Raw genomic sequence first — 14735 nt, 5'->3', positions numbered from 1 at the left:
CAAGATCAAGGATGCAAATAAAATAAAATATCTGTCAGAGAGTAATTCTGATGTTTGGATTTAATAATCTTAAACACACAATGATTACTATTTTTCTATTTAATTTGTTGTTTAATTAACAATTAGTTAGGTTTGATTGGCGTATTTAATTTTGGATTTACAGTTTGGTATAGTTAAAATTCTAGTTAGGATGCAAATGACTGGTGATTGTTCCTGAATGTGTTCTTGTGATACGAAATGTTAAATTAGCCTAAATTATTTTTTAAAGATTTTTAAAAGTTTATTTTTAAAACAGAGAGAGAGAGAGAGAGAGAGAGAGAGAGAGAGAGAGAGGGCACGTGAACGCACAGGGGAGGGGCAGAGAGAGAGGGGGACAGAGGATCTGCAGTGGGCTCCGTACTGAAAGTAGAGAGCCCGATGGGCTGGGCTCAAACTCACAAACCGCGAGATCATAACCTAGCTGAAGTCAGATGCTTAACTGACTGAGCCACCCAGAGGCCCCAAATTCACCTAAACTATTAATTTTACTGATCGTCTGCTTTGTATCCTCGACTTTTTTTCAAAGACTTTTTTCTTTACACGTTGAAAAATAAAGAAAAAGGAAAAATAGCTTAAAATTATCCCAGTACATGTTTTATAGCAGTTGTAGGCTACAGATTAAAAAATTGCTTACCTTTTCTTGTTTGTGTACTGGAGGCTCCTCTTTCAACCATGTTGTGGCTGTCATGATCCCTGCTTCCACTTTGCCTTCTCTCTAAAAGAATGCAAAAGAATTGTAAAATATGGGGTAAAAACAACCAAATAAACAATAGTGATGGCATGCTAAAGCTTAGGATTAACTGAAAGCAGCTTGCTTTAGCTCTGTCTCTAACACGAAATGCTTCAGAAATTGGTGTGCCATCCTTGTGCAGGTCTATGCTAATCTTCTCTGTATTGTTCTAATTTTAGTATATGTGCTGTCCAAGTGAGCACTGCTTTAACTTTCTCTCTTAAGTTTTTTTTTTTTTAATTTATTTTTGAGAGAGAGAGAGAGAGAGAGAGAGAGAGAGAGAGAGAGAGAGAAATGTGAGCAGGGGAGGGGCCGGGAGAGGTGGACAGAGGATCCCAAGTGGGTTCTGCACTGACAGGCTGACAGCAGTGATCCTGAAGCTGGGCTCAAACTCACAAACCATGAGATCATTACCTGAGCCAAAGTTGGATGCTCAACTGACTGAGCCACCCAGGCGCCCCTACTTCAGCTTTCTTAATGTTATTTTTCCATTTTGTTAATTAATATAAACTCATATATAGTTTATATAACATTTTAAAATGCTCATAATTTTAGGTAGTACAGAGGTACAGTGGAAGTGTGCTGGGCTCATAAAGTATACTTATTTCTTGTATTAAAGCTTCTTTTTAAGATAGAAAATAATACTTTCCAGCCAACTCCACTAAAAGTTCTGGTATGGGAGGGAGAATGAAAACAATGTTACATATTTACCCAGTAACAATATCCATAGTTAACTATGTCTACACAATAGCTAAGGTAAGGACATATTAACAACATTTCAAACACTACAGATAATGTTGAATATTGGGAATTTGATATTCTAGCCTATATTGCTAATGTATTTATTTAGTTCATATTCATTAAAATTTATTTTATTCATTTAGTTCATATTCATTAAAATGTTTATTGATTCCTTCAGTGTAACAGACATCAAATGAAAAGGACCATCTAATATGAAACTAAAAAAAAAAAAAAGATCTTAATTGTGTAACAGGCTTGCTACATCCTTTGGGAAAGTATTTACGCTTTTAAAGCTTTTGGTGTATCATTCAGCAAAGGTATTTAATGGACTAGATTCTAGAATATTAAATTCTCCTTCAAAAGGAAATCAATTTATTTTTCTATTTAAGGCTCTGTTTACTGAACAAGGGGAAATAACCACTACCATCACCAGAGTTACAAATGCCCAACTTACAGATACGCATATGTACCGGTGGCATGATTCCAGCCACCTGGTATCCAGGGCAACAAGTGAGAATCTCCCCTACAGAACTCTGGAGGACGATAAATAGTTTGTTGAGATATTTTCTCTCAATGCCTAGGGGCTGTTACTGCAAGGGAGGTGGGCGGGCGGGGGAGGGGGGTCTGCTTCCCAGTACTGCCTTTATTCTTTCAACAGAAGCCAAATGGCTACAACAGATGGAACAGGGAGTACCAGAAATCTTCAATCCTGTTGCAACCCTCTTGTGAAAGGTAAATGGCAACTCTGGTCTTTTGTTTCTCAGGCCAACCATGTTGGTATCATCCTTAACTCCTCTTTTTTTCTCAGACCCTATACCTAATCCATTAGCAAATCCTGTCAGCGGCACCTGAGTAATATATTCAGACTCCAATCACTTCTCACACCATCAACCATGATCGCTCTAGTCCAAATCACCATCATCCCTTGGCTAGATTATTGCAGTATCCTCCTACCTGGCATTTTGCTTCTGCTTTTGTACTTTGATAGCCTAATTTGTAATATTTAATCTAGATGTATAGGTCAGACTATGTTTCTCTTCTGTTCAGAACCCTCTAATTGCTTTTTGTCTCACTCAAAGTCAAAGTTCTCACGTGGTCTGGCTTCCTCTCATCTCTCGGGCCCCATCTCTTGCTCTCTTGTTCACTCCACTCCAGCCACTAGGGCCTTCCTGCCCTTTTGAAATTATGCTGGACATGTTTCTCCTGCGGGGCTTTTGCATTTGTTCCTCTACGTAGAATACATCTTCCTCCTGCCATCTCCTCAAAGAATCAGTTGCAACCTCATAGTGAGCGCTTCCTTGGCTACTCCATCTAAAACCGCAATGCTCTTTCCTTGACAGTCTCCCAATTTCCCTTCCCTGCTCTATTTTTAAAAATTAGGATACAATTTACATATAACACTGTGTACGTTTAAAGTGTATAACGTGTTTTGATACATTTATATATTGCCATATGATTACCACCATAGTTTTAGCTAACACCTCTATTATGCCATAGAATTAGCATTTCTTTTTTGTGGGGAGAACATTTAAGATCTAGTCCATTAGCAATTTTGAAACTTATAATACAGTGTTATTGACTATAATCACAATGCTGGGCATTCGATCTCCAGAAGTCATTCATCTTCTACCTGCTCTATTTTTACCTTCAGAGCCTGTCATCATAATAAACTCTATGCATCATGATTTTTTCTGCTTATTTGTTTCCCCAAAATAGAAGGTAAGTTTTTCAGTGAGTAGAGCTTTTTGTCTATTTCATTCATTTCTGTATGCCTAGCTCTATGATGTATAGTACTTGACACTTGGCATACACTCAGTAAATATTTGTGAAATTAGCTCTCAATATCTGTCTCTAAAGCGGGACCATGACAAAGATAACAAAGTTAGTGCAAAGTAGAGCTAAGCTGCCTGGACACTTGGTGGGATGAGCACTGGGTGTTGTACCTAAGTGATGAATCACTGGGTTCTTCTCCAGAAACCAATACCACACTGTATGTTAACTAAATAACTTGAAGTTAAGTGAATAAATGAAAAAGAAAAAAACGAAAAAAAACCAAAACTAACCAACCAAATAAAAAAAAAAAAAAAAAAAGAACTGTCTGGAAATCATCAGGTTAAAAGTGTTCTATAAATTAAAATTTCTACATCTTAAAACATTTTAAAAGGGATTTTCTACAGCCTTTAAAAATTAAAAATGTCTCACAGGAAGTAAAATAATTATTTTACTTTGTGATATATGCTTCCATTATACAGGGCTTAGAATATTTTAAAACACTGTTTGGCCAAAAGCAGCATGAATCTAATGAGGCCTGAATAATTTTGCTATTTATTGTTTATTTATTTATTTTACTTTATTTTTTTAGAGCAAAAGACTGCCCTGTAAGCACCTGGCCTGAATAATTTTAAATTCTTACTCAACAAATATCGCGGTGCTGATAATGTACCTGGCAAGAAGTTAAGCACATTTTGCCACAAGAAAAATGTAAGACATGGACAGTCCTGTCATTAGTCAACAATCCTGGAGGAGAAACAAGATATACTTAGGACAACCAGAAAACAAGTGAACATCCCATTTAATAACTTGACATACTGAATGTCTTAACATTTGCTTGAGGAATAGGTTGCTATTCTGTTAAAATAGAGGACTCAACTATTTGATAAATAAGAGAAAACAGGAGAAGTAATATAATGCTAACATATTTTATAGATAATAATTTCAAATGGAAAACGCAAATACAAGTTGGTATGTTGGGTAGTACTCTGAGATGGAAGTAGGATCTGAGGGGTGGCCTGGAATACTGGAATACTAACAAGGCTACTGATTATAAAAGAGAAATGGGAAAGAAGAAGTCCATGAAATAGCATACTCAAAACAAGAAAAAGACAGGGGGACTTTATTTTTATTTATTTATTTATAAGTAATCTCTACACCCAACGTGGGCCTTGAACTCACGACTCTTAAGATCAAGAGTCGCATGCACTTCTGACTGAGCCAGACAGGCAACTCAAGACAGGAGGACTTTAAATGGGCCACTCAATTCAAATCAAATAGTTACTATAAAATAAAAATTCAGCAGTATACACCAGACACTGTGTAATTGTTGCAATATTCACAGAATACATACGATACACGTCTTCCTCTTAGCCATCTTGCTTACCATGCTTATTGATGTTACATGTTCATTATGTAAGTGTTCTCTTTCACCTCTCATCAAGATGGTCTACGTTCTTTAAGGACAGGGACCAATAACTGTTTTTATGAAACTCACTAAATCAATCAAGTACGTGAAGCTTTTGAAAAGCTAAGGGAAACATCCTTGAGTTTTCTGAGGCTCATTTTCCTCATCTATATGAAAAGGAAGATGATACATATGATATTCCAGGATTTTATGATACTCATACCAATATCAACTGGAAAATAGGTTAATATCTATAGTATTCTGGTATATCAAAGAATTTAAGCAATTAAAAAAAGATATAAATTTCTGTTTGAAGAATAAGAAACATCTGTATGCTAAGGATGAACACAACTGGGAGAGTTTGAAATATTGGTGTGGAATTTTTATTGGGAACAGAAAACAAAAATCTCCATGAGACATGAGAGTGCATCTCAGGGAGTATTTGGTAACTTTTAATCAAAACACATTTTATAATTTTGTTTATTTAGGAAAGTCTCTCTCTCTCTCTCTCTCTCTCTTTTTTTAAGTTCCTGACTTAGCAGCTGTTTTCAAAATACTACATTTCTCTCTGCCAGTCTGAAAATGGTCTTGGGAGGCCATACTATGTACTATATGTATCTGTATTTGTGTGCGGACATTACTTATAACTATGCATGGGGAAATCTTAGTTTTGAGGTACAATAATTCATTTCCTATTTCTAAAAGTAGAAATTCTAAACACAAGGCATTTTTTACAAGAAAACCCCAAAGTTCTTTGAAAAGATACCAGCAGTTATATTTCAAGGTTTCTGTTGGAGAAAATTGTATTTAAAATAGTACTGAAAATGTCAGGCAACAATTTCACACCTCCAGGATGTCCCTTGTAAGACAAGACGCTTGGGACCTTAGTTTGAACAGATTATAAACCCCAAAAAGCTCTCCTCGATGTTCTTTTGATCCTTGAACTGCTTCAAAATATCGCTTGGCATTTTCACTTCCAACCACCACACAGTGAAGTTGCTAAAACAGAAAAAAAACACAAGATATTTTTGAAGTGTTTGCTCCAACAATATGTCAGAATTTCCTGGCATTCTCTGTATATACACAGCTTTAGCTGGAGCAGGCAGAATCTCCTTAGGGAGGAAATTTTATTTTAATTTCGCTGGCAGATGTTGCCATTATGGCGAAATAAATAATAAACTGGCCAGTCTTATTGAAGAAGAGATCTTACATTTCCTATTTTATCTGTGTTCTACCAACCGAGTCAAGATCCCATTGCTATGCAATATTCACTTGATGTAAAATGTTTAATGATAAAGGCATGTAATACATCTGAATACACTTTTCTCCTTTCTAGACTCATTACAATAGGAACTACTAAAACTGACAAAAATCATCACTATTTCACCAAAGTTAAATTATAACTTAGTAACTACATGATAACCACATTAGTATCAAACCCTAATTGTAGCCATTGTTATACTGTCAACTAACAGCAAAACCCAATCACTGTTTAGAAATATTTAGGCATCTTTGAAACAATTTGAAATACAGAAGGAATCCTGAAGGACATATATCACTTTAGTAACATTAGTGTATTTCTTTATTTGCTAGATATTTTGCTAAATATAATCTGATTAACCCCATGTACACTTTAAAATTTCTTGAAAGAAACAAAGAATGCACAGAGTGGAAAAGAACTGTAGTCTGTTGTTAATGTAAGGATTAGTAAGAAGTTGCTTTGCACTATACTAAATTACTATAGGCAACTGAAATAATTCTTTTTTTAATTTGAGGGAGTGTGTGTAAGCACAAATGAGTGGGGGAGAGGGGCAGAGGAAGCAGGAAGGGGGGAGAGGGAGAGGGAAGGAGGGGGGGGTGAAGCAAAGAGGGAGGGAAGAAGGGAGGGAGGGAGGAGGGAGAGAGAAAGAGAGAGAGAGAGAGAGAGAGAGAGAGAGAGAGAGAGAGAGATTGAGGGAGAGAAAAATCTCAAGCAGGCTCCACACTCAGCATGGAGCCCAATGCAACATGGGGCTCAGTCCCACAACCCTGGTATTATGACCCTAGCCAAAATCAAGAGTCAGATGCTCAACCCACTGAGGTGCCCATGAAATAATTCTTATTAATAATATTTATTTTTTGAAAACTTACTACCTGTGTAGCATTTGTTCATTCTTTCATTTAATGCCTAAAACCCTATAAGACATTGCTATTTTCTTTTTGGAAATAAAGACTAAAGTTTGGAGAAATTAAGTGCCTTCTCACAGCTGTCTAGCCAAGAAGTGTCATTTCTAGGGGCGCCTGGGTGGCGCAGTCGGTTGAGCGTCTGACTTCAGCCAGGTCAGGATCTCGCGGTCCGGGAGTTCGAGCCCGGCGCGAGCCCCACGCGAGCCCCGCGTCGGGCTCTGGGCTGATGGCTCAGAGCCTGGAGCCTGATTCTGTGTCTCCCTCTCTCTCTGCCCCTCCCCCGTTCATGCTCTGTCTCTCTCTGTCCCAAAAATAAATAAACGTTGAAAAAAAAAAGTGTCATTTCTAGAATTTATACCTGGATTTGGCTGAATTCAAAATTTATACTTGTAACAATTTCTCATCTCCAGGAGTTCCCTTTTATTTTTTACTAAAGAAATTTTTTAACGTTTATTTTTGAGAGAGAGAGAGAGAGAGAGAGAGTGCGCGCGCGCACATGCACGCGAATGGGGGAGGGGCAGAGAGACAGGGAGACACAGAATCTGAAGCAGGCTCCAGGCTCTGAGCTGTCAGCACAGAGCCTGACTCGGGGCTTGAACCCACAAGCCATGAGATCATGATCTGAGCCAAAGTCGGATGTTCAACCGACTGAGCCACCCAGGTGCCTCCAAGATGTCCTTTTTAAAACAAGACCCTTGAGGGGCACCTGGGTAGCTCAGTCAGTTGAGTATCTGGCTTTGGCTCAAGTCATGATCTCACAGTATTATGGGTTCAAGTCCCGCATCAGATTCTCTGCTGTCAGCACATAGCCCACTTCGGATCCTCTGTCCTCTCTCTCTGTGCCTCCCCTGCTCACATGCATGCACACATGTGTTCTCTCTCTCTCACAAAAATAAATAAACATTAAAAAATAATAAAAATAAAACAAAATCCTTGGGACCTTAGTTTGAGGAAGCTTTGAATCAACATCCAGGTTGATCAGTTGGTTTCAATGCCCCAGAAACATGGACTATAGTCCAGGAAATATGGAATCACAACAATAGCAACTGATGTACCTGATAGTCCAGACGATTTCACTCTTTGCTCCTGACTCTTTCTTAAACACTGTATTGTCACACTGCAACTACTTAATGTAATCACCAATTTGTAAGCATTAATCTGAATCTTTAGAAGTTCCCTACTTTATCACAAAATTTATAAAAGGCACATTGTTTTATACTTAAAAGAAGTTTTTCAAAGTGGCTCCCCTAAAAGTGAAGGTCAGATACACCCATCTGTAGGCTGCTATAAAAAATAGGGTTGGAATTAAAGAGGGGAAGGGAAAAAAGTCAGTAATTGGAAAATGTAGCTTAGTTTCTGGCTTAAGAAAAACCCATTCAAGGATACAAAATGTTTGGATTTCTTCCTAACAACATTCAGGATACGCAAGAGGTAGAAAGAAAAGTAGTGTTCACCATGTTAAAAAGTCACGGCCCCTTCTTCCATCTTCAAGGCAGTAGCATGGCATCCTCATATAATCCTCTATGACCCCTTGCTTCTGCTGTCACATCTCCTTCTCTCCTTTCTCTGATCCTCCTGCATACTCCCACTCCCTTTAGTGATTACATTGGCCCACCCAGAGAATCCAGGTGGATTTGATGTAGATATCTTTGGGAGAACATTACTCAGCCTACCACCATAAGGACATGCATAATGAGTGATGGAGGCTTGACAAATGACACAGAGGCCAGCTTGAAGGGGTTCTCACTGGACAAAACTGAGACAGTTTGAACACCAAAATACACAGTGATATTCAATAGGTTGTAATGTAATCCATTACTAATATAGAGTAATATTACTAATATCCCCTGAGTCCAAATATATTAAATAAATAGAAAAGAAGGGCAAGCTCTTTTTTATGGTAGAATAGCAACAAATAAAGAAGGAATCCTGGAAATTAAAAAATCACCATCTGGCAATCATCACAGTGGTGGCTGATTCAGGTGGGTTTCATCAGTGGGGCTGATGGGTACGGGCTTGACAAGGAACAGGATATTGGCATAGTCTCAGAGGATGTCCCCATAAAATACTTACTAAGGGAAAAAATGGTGACTCTGCAGTGAAGAAAGCTGGCAGGCACAAAACTGGTGATCAAGGTTAGCATCACCAGTGGTGGGACAGGTCATCACCAGGTGCCTTCTGACCAACGCAATGAGAAGAACATAGAGTCATTTCTGTACTATTCTTGCCAGGGGTTCCTGGCTTGAATCTGGACATGAGGAAACATCAAATGCACCTATTTTAAAAGAGAGCTAACACAAGGAAAGGCCTTACTCTTTAACACTGTGAAGGTCATGAAAGACAAAGGGGGTTTGGGTAACTTACTACTCCAGTTGAAGAAAACTAAACAGACATGAAAAGAAAAAGTTGGTAACCATGATCCTGGATTGGATCCTGAACCAGAAAGGAAAAAGGAGACAAGAAATTGCCAGGAAAGTTAGTGAAATCTGAATGAGTTTTGTGGTTTACAAGGTAATGTTGTATCAATGTTAATTTCTTGATTTGGATAACTGCATTCTGGAGAGGGTAATAGGGGGACAAAGCAAGTGCAAAACAACACACAAAATTGAATGTTTAGAATGCATAAAACTATTTTTATATGTACATCTAAACAGGAGAGTGTCCTTTGGAGGGAATACACACTAGAGAACTTAGAGGTGATAAATCTGCAACTTTCTCTCAAATGGTTCAGAAAAATAAAGACCATGGCTGAGGGAAAGAGAAAAGCAAACGTGATAAATGTTAACAACTGGGAAATTTGGGTGAAGTTAATTGGGTGTTCTTTGTGGTATTCTTGGACTTCTTCTGCCAATACAAATATATTTCTAAATTACATATATATATATACATATACATATATATATACACACACACATATATATTCACCTTTCATATATACATGTACACATGTAAAAATGAAAGGTGAATTTCTGAATGCCAAACTTTAGATTATGCTCCAAACATGAAGACAGTTGCTATGTAAGTGATGTTTATATTTTTTAAAAGTATAAAATGTCTGAATGCATTATCACAACAAATACGAACAAAAACATCAAAGTGAAATTTCCCTTTGAATAATACAGATCATCCTTTATCAGTGTTAGCAACACTGTAATATTTAGGTATATCCTTCTAGATCTTTTTCAGTGCAGTTAGAGCTATTTATATACATACACAGAGATAACTTTATGCATCAACATAACTGATATACTTGTTCTGCACGTTGTGTTGTTTTGTTTTAATCTCACTTAGAAATGTCTTGGAAATCTTGCCAGATCAGTATGTCTGCTCTATAGTTTTTTTTTCTGCTATTGGGTGTATCAGAATTTATGTTACCATTGTTATTATTGGACATTAAGGCTGTTTCTTTTTTCATTTTTTAAACAAATACTAACAATACCAAATATAAATCCTTGTCATCTTTCACTGTGCATATGTGAGAATATTTCTGTAAGGTAGATAGGGAGAATGTACTATGTGTTTTAATATGTTGTGATATTAGCCTGTAAAATCAGTGTACCAAGTTATATTCTCGAAAGTAGTATATGAGTATCTCTGTACAAATACCCTCACCAATAATGAATATCACCGATCTCCCTGCCTCCCTAAACACATACACACACTCACATACAACCTCACTAAGTCTTTGCAGAATATGTGTAACACATTATTATTTTATATTTCTAAATTACAACTGTGGTTAAGCATCTTTTCATATATGGGTTAACCATTTGTGTTTTTTCTTCAATAAAATGCAAAATTATAGTCTTTTTATTGATTTGTGGAAGTTCTTTATGTATTATAGATGCTAATCCTTTGTTTATCATATGTGGAAACTTTCTTCCTAGACACTTTTTAAATTTGGCTTGTTGTTCCTCTGTCATACATAAGTTTCACATTAAAAATGTAGTTAAATTTACAATATCTGCCTTTAAGACTGTATTGGTTTCCTAAGACTGCTTTAACAAAATGTCACAAACTGGGTGGCTTAAAACAACAGAAATTTATTCTTTCACAGTTGTGGAGGCTAAAGGTCTGTAATCAAGATGCTGGCAGGACCACACTCTCTCTGAAGGTTCCAAGTGAAGACCCTTCCAAATGTCTAGTGGTTGCTGCCAATCTTTGGCATTCTTGGTTTGTGGCTGCACCACTCCAATCCTTGCCTCCTTCATCACGTGGCATTCTCCCTCTGTGTCAGTCTGTATCCAGATTTCCCTCTTATAATGGTATCAGTCACTGGATTAGGGTCCACCCTAATCCAGTATGACCTTATTTTAACTTGATTACATCTGCAAAGACAGACCCTACTTGGTTCAAACGCCAATCTTTCAATCACATCTATTGCCTTTTCCACACACAACTGCCATATTATCTTTATTTGTGCCTACCAAGTTGTATGGCTGAACCTTCCCTAAATGGCTCACACTTAAAAAAATATTTTAATAAGCACCTAAAGCATACAAAGTTCTGAAAACTGACATTATCCTCATCTTCTGAAGCCTTTTTGTTATTAGTAACATATAATAGGCCATCTTATTTCAATAAATGAGTGAGATAAATAGGCAAATGTATATAAAGTAATGGGACTGAGAAAAATTACTACATGATTGAAGAAAGACTCTTACCTGTGACAAGTCCAAGACAGTATTCTAAAGAACTACTCCTAAGATGAAAAGAATAATGTCCTACTTTTTCCCAAGATTGGTTAAATATACCTGAACAAAATAATGTTCAAGTAGTTGTGCTATACCCAAGAACAAAAAGATGAAAGGTTTCTTTAATTTTTTTTTTTTCCAACGTTTATTTATTTTTGGGACAGAGAGAGACAGAGCATGAACGGGGGAGGGGCAGAGAGAGAGGGAGACACAGAATCGGAAACAGGCTCCAGGCTCCGAGCCATCAGCCCAGAGCCCGACGCGGGGCTCGAACTCACGGACCGCGAGATCGTGACCTGGCTGAAGTCGGACGCTTAACCAACTGCGCCACCCAGGCGCCCCAAAGATGAAAGGTTTCTTATAGAGCTAAGTGCTTTAAGAAAAAACAAAAACTGCTGTGTACAATTCTATTTTTAGAATTAAGAAAATAGCATAAATTTAAGATTGGATCATTCTTAGGTTAACTACCACCACATGTGGCAGATGTTTGCTCTTAAATAGATGCCAACAGAATATATAGGGAGTAATTCAAATTTAACATTTATAATTAAACTTGAGCCTCATTCCAGATCTTCTCAAGTGAGCAATTATAAACTAAATAAATTTTATTTAGAGATATAAATGGTGAAGTAATTAATACTGTAAGGATATTAAAGAGTTAATGCAATTTCAGATGAACACTAAAAGCACCAGCACAGTAGTTAATACACTTGTGTTGTATTCCTATAATTCCATTTACTGGGGTATCCCTGGGTCCCAGTTTCATTATGTACAACATGAGATGATTGCATTAGATATCTTTAAGGCATTTTCCCCCAGTTTTCTTCATGTCATGGTACACACGGAAAAGGGTAACATATGAACACCTACCTGGAAAGGTTTCTTAAGGTTGGAAGTCAGTTTAGGTAATCTTGCCGCCCAGAGAGCTGTGTGATCATTGTGTCGGTGCACCTGTGTCCCGCCTGTAGCATATCATTATGTCTTGGCCCACAGGCTGGGAAGCTGTGACCTTGCTACTCAAATTATAGTCTGCAGTAGTGTTGGCACTCCTGGGAGCTTGTTAAAAATTTGAATCTTGGGCTCCACCCAGAGCTACTAAATTAGAATCTGTAGTTTGAACATCCCTAAGTAATTCATGTACACATTAAAGCTCAAGAAGCACTACTCAAAGAAAATTTCAGCTCTAAAATTCAATGAAAGTAAGAATCTGTTTTACAGGATTTATTCTACAGTATATTTCATAATCTTATTAAATTCCATATTACAGTTAAAACGAAATTAAAAACATTTTTACACAAATTTCTGGAAGTTTTGATATAGACAAATGTTTACTTCTTAATCTGGAAAAGGGAAATATATTTACCTGCTTGTATACCTGTCGTAAGTACATGATCTCCTCCACAGTTCCCAAAGATATCAGCCTGAACACTTTCACATCCCTGCATTGCCCAATCCTATATGCTCTGTAAAAACATTTTTAAAAAAGCCAACAAAAAACAAGTGAAGCAAGGTTCAGGAGGTAGCTTTAGGACAAAAAAAAAAATGGAACATTACTAAAATTTTAACTTAAAAAGAAACATATGTGCAGTTTATTCTATGTTAATTATACCTCAATGACACTGTTTAAAATGGGGGAGGGGAACAGTTAATCAACTGGCAAGCCTACAGAAGTGCAGATTTGCAGCCCTAATTTCACAGAGATTTCTGTCTGAATTCAGTCAGTTGACTACCAGCAAGCCCAGGTATTTTGACAGGGACTATAGTGCTAATTAAGACAATAATTAGCACTGATTCACCCCACTGGTGAACCATAGATCTAGTCCTGGTAGTTTTTCTCAGGTGAAGGCTCTACTGGATGCTCTGAATGAGGTCACCTGTTTCTAAATACCTGTTACAGTCACAATTTGGGGAATGGGGGTACTGATGTTTGAAACTTAAAATTTGGTGAAAATTTTTGACCTTATAAAGTCACTCTATGTTGTTGTATCTGATGCTCTCTCTGCCTCCTTCACCCAGTACAGTACTCCTAATAGAAAAGGACTTTACTACTAGAGGGTATCTTGGGGCCCTGCACATCTTGTACCCGAAGAGGGGGATGGGGCCTCCTGTGGCACAGCACAGCCAGGGTAAATTACTGCATTCTCACTTTCATCCTGCAGGCTAGATATAGAGGGGCTCATAATCCCTTTCTTTCTCACAGTGGATTTGAGTCTTAAAAATTTTTTTAAATGGATCTAAGGAAATGTCTTTTGGGTGTGTGCTCAATTGTTTAGTAAATAGGATAGATTCTGTTAGAATACATATTCTTTACAGACAAAAACCTTACAACATGTTACTTTAGACCTATGCTTCATCAATTTCTGGGTCCATTAAGCAGGGATATGTTAAGTGATGGTCTTTTTACCATGAAAATAAATACTGAGGAACTGTTATACAGTATGGAGGTCAAAATCTTCCTTTCTCTTCTTGGTTCCTCCTGCCAGAGTCAATTGAAGGGCAGGGAGGAAAAGAGAAATGTTGTTCATTCAGTTTTATTGTCAACTAATTTAAACTGAATACCAAAACACAGTACCCTAGGATAAATAAGATATTAGGTCTTGATATGTTGTTAAGACAAAAAAAAAAAAAGTGAAAATTTTTCTGTGGCTTTCATTTGATTATTTTCCTTGATAGCTGTCAGTGGTGTGAAGCTGGTTAAAAGTGTGGGCTCTGTAAGAGCGCATGAATTCAGATCCTGAAATCATTGGCTGTGAACTTCAGCAAGTTACTTCAGTTTGTTGTGCCTCAGCTTCCTCACATGTAAAATGGGTAGGATAACACTGCCTATCCCATAAAAGCTTTGATATCAGGGTAATGCTGGCCTCACAGAATGAACTAGGAAGTGTTCAAGTTTTTGTAAGAGCCTGGGGAAGAATGGTATTAATTCTTTTTTAAATGCTTGGTAGCATTCATCAGTGAAGCCATCTGGTCATGGGTTTCTGTTTGTTGGCATTTTTAATTACTGACTCAATCTTCTAGTTGTTGGTCTATTCATATTTTCTATTCATGTTTCAGTCTTGGTAAGTTATATGATTCTTCAAATTTGTTCATTTCATCTGGATCATCCAATTTGCTGATGTACAACCATTTATAGTACTTATAATCCTTTCTATTACATCAATAGTAACATCTCCTTTTCCACTTCTGA

General features: G+C 37.2%; 1 protein-coding gene and 1 non-coding gene across 3 annotated transcripts in view; both read right to left on the bottom strand.

The window, feature by feature from the left end:
• The window catches only part of ERCC6L2 (ERCC excision repair 6 like 2), a 134435-nt gene that overhangs the window by 39247 nt on the left and 80453 nt on the right, over window positions 1-14735 (bottom strand). For both annotated transcript variants that reach the window (XM_043566817.1, XM_043566816.1), the window contains exons 13-15: window positions 12912-13011; window positions 5535-5687; window positions 674-754 (exon numbers count right to left, since the gene is read on the bottom strand). In XM_043566817.1, the coding sequence (XP_043422752.1) occupies window positions 674-754; window positions 5535-5687; window positions 12912-13011 (334 nt within the window). The remainder of the gene's footprint in view (window positions 1-673; window positions 755-5534; window positions 5688-12911; window positions 13012-14735) is intronic.
• On the bottom strand, window positions 867-972 carry LOC122475479. Its single transcript, XR_006295179.1, has one exon. It is a non-coding gene; the product is annotated as a U6 spliceosomal RNA (small nuclear RNA).

Source organism: Prionailurus bengalensis, chromosome D4 (assembly GCF_016509475.1).
Source record: "Prionailurus bengalensis isolate Pbe53 chromosome D4, Fcat_Pben_1.1_paternal_pri, whole genome shotgun sequence".
Classification (NCBI taxonomy): Eukaryota; Metazoa; Chordata; class Mammalia; order Carnivora; family Felidae; genus Prionailurus; species Prionailurus bengalensis.
The sequence above is the reverse complement of the archived record's forward strand: the minus strand, read 5'-3'. Positions and strand labels throughout refer to the sequence as shown.